This window comes from Neopelma chrysocephalum, unplaced genomic scaffold, assembly GCF_003984885.1.
Source record: "Neopelma chrysocephalum unplaced genomic scaffold, ASM398488v2 Primary Assembly neopelma1_376, whole genome shotgun sequence".
NCBI classification, from domain to species: Eukaryota; Metazoa; Chordata; class Aves; order Passeriformes; family Pipridae; genus Neopelma; species Neopelma chrysocephalum.
Genome location: NW_020898040.1, coordinates 504,000 through 512,967, shown reverse-complemented (window position 1 = coordinate 512,967; position 8,968 = coordinate 504,000). Strand labels below are relative to the sequence as shown.

General features: G+C 52.2%; 1 protein-coding gene across 2 annotated transcripts in view; it reads right to left on the bottom strand.

Annotated features, from left to right (window-relative positions):
* Positions 1 to 8,968, bottom strand: part of OSBP2 (oxysterol binding protein 2) — a 102,581-nt gene that overhangs the window by 71,024 nt on the left and 22,589 nt on the right. For both annotated transcript variants that reach the window (XM_027706465.1, XM_027706466.1), the window contains one exon: positions 7,053 to 7,261. In XM_027706465.1, the coding sequence (XP_027562266.1) occupies positions 7,053 to 7,261 (209 nt within the window). The remainder of the gene's footprint in view (positions 1 to 7,052; positions 7,262 to 8,968) is intronic.

Below are 8,968 nucleotides of genomic sequence, written 5' to 3'. Positions count from 1 at the left end.
CACAGCAGGGCTGGCACAGCCCAGGGGCCATTGGCCTCCTGCCCCCCTGGGCACACCCGGGCTCGTGTCCAGCCACTGTCACCAGCACCCCCAGGGCCTTTTCCAGCTTTCCAGCCCCTCTGCCCCAGCCTGGAGTGTTCCATGGGGTTGTGGTGACCCAAGGGCAGGACCCCACACTTGGCCTTGTTGTCCCTCACACCGCTGGCCTGGGCCCCTGGATTCAGCCTGTCCAGATCCCCGTCAGAGCCTTCCTGGCCGGGATCAGCCAGGAGGAGCTGAAGTGTTGGCAGCAGCTCACTGGTGGTGGTTGAGATGGAGCAACCCATCCTGATCCAAGGGAACAGGGATATGGGAGGGGCAGAGCACCCTGCCCACTGCAGGAGGGAACACAAGCGAGTGCAGAAGGCACTGAGAGGAAACAGGAACCACTGAGAGTAGGAAACCCAAGCAAAGAGCTCCACCTCAGCAGCACTGTCAGTTCTATTTCCCATGGCAGCAGCTCCTGGCATAGTTAACAGCAGCCAGCTATCCTGGGAAAATCAAGACTCCAAGGTAAAGAGGCAATTAGAAGAGCAAGGTGACAGAGAGCTGGCAGCCAGTGCCTCCAGACAGGAGCTCTCCAGCAGAGGGAAAGCAGCTCACAGTGATGGGGGAACTCACAGGAGGAGGGGAAAAGGGAATGCTTTTGTCCAAAGAGCTGGAAATAGCAGGACTGTTACAGCCAGAGATGAGCTGGAGTCGAGGGCACAAGGACAACAATGACAGGGATTGTCCCGTCCTGCCACAGCCAAAGCAGAGGCACAAGCCAAGGCCACCTGGCCAGGAGGTTCTGGGAGGCCAGGGGAGGACAACAAGGGGATAATTCACAGAGCAGGGCAGGGAAGGTGGCAGATGCTTTGCAGTGTCACAGGCCCAAGTCAAAACAGCTTTTGCAAACAAACCCCTGACTTGGAAAAAGGACAAAAAACAGCCCTGATAAATCAAGCAACAAAAGTGACATTATCACTAGAGCAATTAAAGGCAAAGCTGAGGAATAATTCATGACAGTTATTTTTTAATGCCACTATAAAGGCTGGATCCAGGACACTGAAGGGGAACCACTTGCTGGCTTGAGCTGCCCCTTGGGTCTCACCCACCCAACTGCACAACAACCCTGGGGTGGGGAACACGGCTCCAGTGTTCCTCTCCAGAGCTGGATCTTCCCTTTCCACTCTGCTGCAGCAGAAACTCACCCCAGGACCAGGGCAGAAGGCATCACCAGCAACAACAACCCTCCTCCTTCCCCCAGCACCACTCAGACCTCCCTTTCTCCTGCAGTCCAAAAAGTTGCCCTGTTTGCCAAGGAGAGAGCAATGGATTAAGGCAGGAAGAATAACCAGACAACCCAAGCAGTCAAATCCGGTTATCCCAAATCCCAGAGCCACACCACAGGGTGATGGTTTCAAAGTGAATCCTTCCCAGGATGGTTGAACAAGGTCAGCCCAGGCAATTCCATCTCTTCCCTGATAAGCAAGGTGTAACTGGTATTCTGGGAACAGGATAATGGGACAGGGCACAGGCAGTGGTTCCTCTGGGCACTGCTCCTTCCCTTCCAGTGCTGTGCTGCCTAAGGACCTCCTGGGTCACATTCTGCACACAGAGAGTTAGAGCTTGTAACCCAAGGGATGAAACTGTGCCCAAACCTGTTGAGTCTCTCTGGATTTTCTGGCTCCCTGCAGCGAGTGCCACAATTTAACTGGGTGTTGTACAAAGTATTAATTATTCCTGCTCCATTTAAACCTATGACCTGATAATTTCCTCCTTCTTCTTGTTATAGGCACTTGTCCCCAACTTTTCATAGACTCAGTCACAGAATCATTCAGGTTGGAAGAGACCTTTAAGTCCAGCTGTCAACCCATCCCCACCACGGTTTCCACACCAACCCGTGTCCCCAGGGCCACATCCACATGTTTTCTGAACACTTCCAGAGATGGGGACTCCACCCCTGCCCTGGGCAGCTGTGCCAGTGCCTGACCACCCTCTCCATGAAGAAAATTTCCCTGGTATCCAACCTGACCCTCCCCTGGCACAGCTTGAGGCCATTCCCTCTCCTCCTGTCCCTGGTTCCCTGGGAGCAGAGCCCAACTCCCCCCAGCTGCCCCCTCCTGTCAGGGAGATGTAGAGAAGGTCCCCCAGAAGGTCCCCCCTGAGCCTCCTTTTCTCCAGGCTGAGCCCCCCCAGCTCCCTCAGACTTGTGCTCCCTCAGACTCATCAGACTTGTGCTCCAGCACATTTCCTGCAGCACTGACCATCTTCCACGTGGCACCTTCAGCTGTTGTTCTTCCAGATGGAAAATTTACTTTCCATCATCCCCCTTCCCTTGGTGGAGGAGGTTTTATTTGTCTGCTTAATCTTGTGCCTGTTTGGTTTTTTGCTTTGATTTTGGTTTTTTAAGTTCTGCTGAAAACCCTCTGAGCCAACATGGGGAGAGCCAGGGCCTCTCCAGGGACAACATCACAGCTGCACATGGAGCAAACCTACTTTTTATCTTTTCCACTTTTCTTATCAATTCCCATTTTTTTTGCTGCACTGACTTCAGCCCCAGCCAAAGGAACCAGACACCTCTGAACACAGTTGGCAGATGAGTTGGTCCTGGCACAGATACCAGCACTGACCCATCCAGTGAATTCCTGGATTTTAGTTCCATGAACACCAAAACCACCTTAAGCCAGCCTGGAATCTGCTCCAGATCAGACAAGCACCTGAATCACAGTGGGACCTTCACCCTCTCTCCTCCCAGGAACCGCCAAGCAGGGGGGCAAAAGGAGTCACCAACTCCCTCCCCAAGCAGCCCAAGCCCATTTTGGGGACTTTTCCCAGTGTTTAAAATACGGAGACAGATTCCTAACCTCCTCTTGCACACTTTTCCCAAGACCTCCTCATCACAGAGCCAAGAAAACAATCCCCATATATTCATCACTCATATCATTTCTGTATCTCATGATATTGCCCTAAAAACAAAGGATAGTTTTATACATATTTTTATATTTTTTTCTTAAAGAATATCAACCAACCACAGTCACCAAATACAGGGGGTGAGCACAGAAATCTGATTTTCAGGATAGAGAACAGCACAGGGTCATACCCAGCACTGATGAAAGCAGGTGATGGAGCTGGGAACCATGTGGGCAGATCAAGTTTACTACAACTTTACCAACACTTTGTAATCCCAACTAGGAACAGGAATGCCAGGTTTGGCTGAACAGAGGCTAAAGGTGAGCTGTCCAGTCAGGTGTGGGACCCTGCTGTCCTCCTGTGACACTACACATGTGTTTGAGAGGAATTAAGCACACGTGGTAATTGAGCAGAGCTAAGCCAGCAGCTCAGCTCTACTCTCACTTTCTGCCACTAATCCCCCGGGATCCCCAGGCAGGTTTCTCCCCAGGAAGCAGGATGACAGTGAGCCCAGGCCACCTCTCTCAGCACCAATGTCCCAGGTCACAGCTTGTTACCAAAATAGTCCCAGCTCTGCACTGGGCAGAGGGGAAACCAGAGCTCCTCCAGCTACACAGCACAGGGAACAGCAAAGTCTCCCATCTCATACTTGCTCAGGGGACAGGTTTTGCTGTTTCTTAAAAACAGACATGAAAATCAGACCTGTGAAAAGGCCTCTCTGGGTGCACAGCTCCAGCCAGCAAGCAAGTTAAAAACACTTCCACAGACTCTTTTCATCCACCCCAAAATGGTCTCCCAGTAGCCAAGGTATGTGCAGAGTTACCCCAATTTGCCAGTCTGACACCCCTCAAATGTCAAACCCCCTGAAGGCAGGGAGGGAGCACTGATTCCTGCAGAGACACAGCCTGTGAGAGTCACTGATGCTCCTCCTCATCAGCACAGATCCATAGGGCTCCTCACCACCCTCTGTGCCCACTGGAGCCCATCTGGGCTCTGCAGAGCAGCCCTGGAAAACAACACGGGTTTGGGGGATCACTCAGGGTAAGAGGAGCCAATTCAGACAATTCCCCATGAGAGCAGAACTTCTTCAGCAAATCCAGAGTCTCCTCCTTCCTTAACACCCACCCCAGGGCTCACCCAGCACTCACAGGGACACAACACTAGGAATTTTATTTTGATTCAAGCAAAACAGTCAAACCTAACACACAAACTCTTTACCTAAATGAAAAGATCTCTAACTGGGACAAAACACCATCAGCCAGGTGAACGTGAAAGCACAAAGTAACGTAGTGATCTCCTCAGCTCTACCTCCACAGCACAAGGACTCAGCACCTGCTCACAGAGTGTATTATCCCGTCAGATCAGATCAGAAAAGCCTGGAATAAGAGGAGTGTGTGTGGTTTTGATCTCCCCTGAGCTCCCTGGGCTGGATGGCAGCTGAGTCAGCACAGCCACACCAGCACTGCTGCTGCCCTGCCCTCAGCCCTGAGTGAGGAACTCAGCACAGCCAGAGCCTCAGGACAGCAAGTCTCTGCACTTGCTATTTTTGTGGGAAGAGACAAACCAAAATAACTGTGCCTGGCTCTGGGGCAGTGCTGCTGACAGGCTCCCACGGCCCCGGGCTGGGCTGCAGCTCCACGGCCCCTCCACGTCTCCCCAGCATCACCCGCGGCCCCACGGGCCAGAAGGGGAAGGTGAAGCCACACACCCACCTCTCCATGAGACCCTTTTCCACACACTCACCCAGATAAAGGACTCACATCCCACTATGGATGTTCCTGGACCAACAGCCTCCACAGCCAGCTCACTGCAGCCAGGACCAGCACAGTGTCACCCTCTGCCCGGATAAACAAGTGTGCCCAGTAACTTCCCCCTTCTCCTCGGTCAGCTGTGCTCTCCCCCTGCATTTGCATATTCCAGAGCTGGAATTCTAAGGGACAAAGAGTTCACAATACTTAGAATCAGGGAATCATGGAATGGTTTGGGTTGGGAGGGACCTTAAACCCATCCAGTCCCACCCCCTGCCATGGGCAGGGACACCTTCCACTAGCCCAGGTTGCTCCAAGCCCCGTCCAACCTGGCCTTGGACACTTCCAGGGATCCAGGGGCAGCCACAGCTTCTCTGGGAAACCTGTGCCAGGGAACAATTCCTTCCCAATATCCCATCTATCCCTGTCCTCTGGCAGTGGGAAGCCATTCCCCCCTGTCCTGTCCCTCCATCCCTTGTCCCAACTCCCTCTCCAGCTTTCCTGGAGCCCCTTTAGGCCCTGGAAAGCTTCGAAGTCCATGGATGCCAGTGCCCTGGCACACATCATGCTTCAACAGTCCTGGGAAATGGGTGTCTGACACATGAATCAACATCTGCCTGCCCTTGTGTGACCACCCACTGCTCAGAAGCCACCTCAGCCCAGGGCTGGGGTTTGTTCCCCCCCAGTTCACACCGTCAGCACTCGGAGTTCTGCTGCTCCTCCAACCCCTCACAGCCGTGCCCTGTGTCCCCCTCAGCGCTGGGGGTTTGCTGTGCACACAGCAGCACTTCCCACAGGGAAGCTGAGGGGTTTCCTGGCACACTGAACCAACCCCAGCCTTGGCCCAGGGTGACTCAAAGCTGAGCTCACACTGTACCTCTGGATGAACGTTCTCCACACAGAGCAGCATCTGCAGGGGCCCAAAGCCCAAACCTGAGCCAGGACAGGGAGGTGTGATGGGCACTGAACCAAAGTGACCCCAGGATCCACCACAGATCCCTCACCACTGCACTCCCCAGTCCTGCCTTCACACGCCCCTTCTCTTAAATATTCAGGGAATTTTATGCAGATACATTTTCATTTTAAGAGAAGCATTATAAAATCAGGTGTTCACTCCATCTTCTCTCTCCTAGAAGGGAAAATGATGAAATAAGAGAAAATGGTGATTTCCAGTATCCAATAAAAGATCTTATTTATTTCAGGACAGAGGACACAGCCAGTTTTTTGATACATTCACAGAATCACAGAATCACAGAACAGGTTGGGTTGAAAGGGACCTTAAAGACCATCTTCCAACTCTCCTGTCTGTGTACCCCCTGAAGGGGACACCTTCCACTAGACCAGGTTGCTCCAAGCCCCATCCAGGGCTGAACATTCCAGAGACAGGGCAGTCACAGCTGCTCTGGGCAACCTGTGCCAGGGCCTCACCACCCTCCCAGGGAAGAATTCCTTCCCAATATCCCATCTAACCCTGCCAGTGGGAAGCCATTCCCCCTTGTCCTGGCACTTCAGGCCCTTTTCCAAAGTCCCTGTCCAGCTCTCTTGAAACCCCTTTAGGTTGAAGTACCCTTGAAGTACCCTTTAGGTACTGGAAAGGGCTCTAAGGTCTCCCTGGAGCCTTCTTTTCTCCATTCCTGAGGTTTGTTTTCTGCAACTTGAAGCCATGCTGGTTTGTGGAAGAAAACCCAAGGTTAATCCCAAAAGAGTTATAAACACTGAACTATTTCTAAAATATTCTGTTTGTTAACCAACCCATTACCCAGCAGAGCAGTAACAATGTCACTCTGGGGAGGAGCTGTGTCACAGGCACGGGGCTCTGACAGTTTTACACAATGCAGCAGTGCCAAAGCTGCTCCAATAAATACCACAACAAACACCACAGCACAGCATGGTGTGTGGAGGGGGGAGGAGGAGAGATACACACAGAGCCAGCTCAACTAAATATACGTGTCATCTACCAAACTAAGCCATGGGAACACCACCCATGTGGTGCACGGGCCACTGTCTGCTGCATTTACAGCACTCCCTGTCCACACAGAGCAGCAGAGTCTCCAGGAGAAAGGCACATCATCCTGCCTTCCAGGACGAGTTCATCATCATGAGTTCATTGTTACTGGCTGCCCACAATGTACAGCCATTACCACAGCTCTACAGACCTCCCAGAGCTGCCCAACCAGCTGAGAAGAGGAGTGGTGCCCACAGCATTGTGTCCAACCCTTTGTGTCCCTGGGAAACCATCAGCTCTGTTCCACCGTGCGTGAAACCGGATCCGCGCAGGTTCTGCACAGCTGGGCAGGCACAGAGGAGCTGCTGCAGGGGGGACTGAGGAGGAGGATCTGGGTGCCAGGGGGTACTGGGAAGGCTCCCTACCTGACTGGTTGTTCCGCATGCGGATGGCCTTGGCCTTGGCCAGCTCCAGGGCCGTGACCCAGCGCTGCCGCTCCACCTCCGAGTTGGCCTTCAGGTGGTAGGTCCTGCCCCCGTTGGACAGCACGATGTTACACGAGTCCTCCGTGTCGATGTGGGCCGTGGACAGGTTGATGGTGCCCCGACACGTGTGGGCCATCTCTGCCTGCGTCCTGCACGGGAACAGAGGGACAAGGAAGGGTCAGTGCCCCTGCACACAGCCCCTCCTGTTACCAAACAAGGGGTATTTCTTTAAGAAGGAGTCTCTGCAGCAGCAGGGCAAGATGTTGGAAAATTCTTTTAACTTTAGCACAATAGTGTCTGGTCCCTATGTTCATGGTTAATGGTTAGTTTTGGGCCATACAGTACTTAGTACAAATACCAGAGATTGTGTTACCTCCCTGCATCTGTGACTAGCAAGGCTTGTGTCAGCTAATGCTTCCTTATTTACTTATGTTAGTGATTAATATGTACTGTGCTTCCTCATTTACTTATATTAGTGATTAATATGTACTAGTAGATATCTTAGTTTTGAGAACACAGATAAGAGTGTCAGAGTAAAGAACGATTAGAGAAGTGTATCAGGACTTGACCAGATATCTGAGATACTCTCAAGGAAGGAAGATTCAGAAGATCCCAGACCATAAAAGGAAATTCTAGGGAATGGGATGTTCCCAAGTGACCACCAAAGACCCTCAAAAGATCCCTACTCATATCCAAATAAGTTTATATAAATAATTAGCATATACGTATGTATTCAGGAAATGTGATGAATATGTAATATAAATATGATGAATATGTACTAGTTTCATGAATATAACCTGGTCTGTTGGGTTGCTACTTTGAGGAATAATCCCCATGCATCCAGCATTGCTAATAAAGTGAAGTTTGCATTTCTAACCAAGCAAATTGGTTGGAGAATTTATTTCCCAGCATTCGGTGACAGTCCCCAAAACATGCAGTGACAGTCCCCAAAACATCACCAATGCACCCTCATCCAGCAAAGATCCATGGAGACATCCCACAGTCCACACTCCCATCCAAGGAACTGGACAAGCTCCTCAAACAGAGAAACAAGGACGGGCTGCAGCATTTAGACAGAGCTTGTTCCCTTGCAGGAATATCCCCCATCATTCCAGTGGTTTCACATCCCACTGTGCCCACTGCTTCTGGTTGCCCTAAAAGCAAAGTTACCATCTGCACATCAGTGACCTTTCTCCCCTCATTTCCATTGCTGCTTTCCTCCCTTCTCCCTGCTATCCTGCATCCAGCATTTTGTGGCTCCTTGTATCCTCTCCCATCACTGTTTTCTGGTTTTTTGTGCTCAGACCTTGCTTGCAAAGCTCTCCATCAGCGAGGCAAACAAAAGCAGCACGATGCTGTCAGAGCACCTTTGCTACTGGCACAATTGCTTAGCCCCTCCCCAGGCTCACCCAGATGAGCTCACTTCCCAAAAAACAGCCCTCCTTTCACCCAGCTGGGCACACCTGGGACAACCCACCCTGCAGCAGCCTTACCCAACACCTTCCCACTGCCAACAGCCACATCCAGGACTCCGTGTCCAGGGGCCAAAGCCCCCCAGCCTGTACAAGAGAACAGCACATCCCTGCTCCACACCACAGCTCTGCTGGTCCCAGCCCAGGACAGGCTGAATCCAGGGACTGAGGTCACTGATGTGAAGGTGAACAAGGCCAAGTTCCAGGTCCTGCCCTTGGAGTCACAACAATCCCATGGATTGCTCCAGGATTGGGGCAGGGGTGCTGGAAAGTGCCTGGGAGGAAAGGCCCTGGGGGTGCTGGTGACAGTGGCTGGACACGAGCCCGGGTGTGCCCGGGGGGGCAGGAGGCCAATGGCCCCTGGGCTGTGCCAGCCCTGCTGTG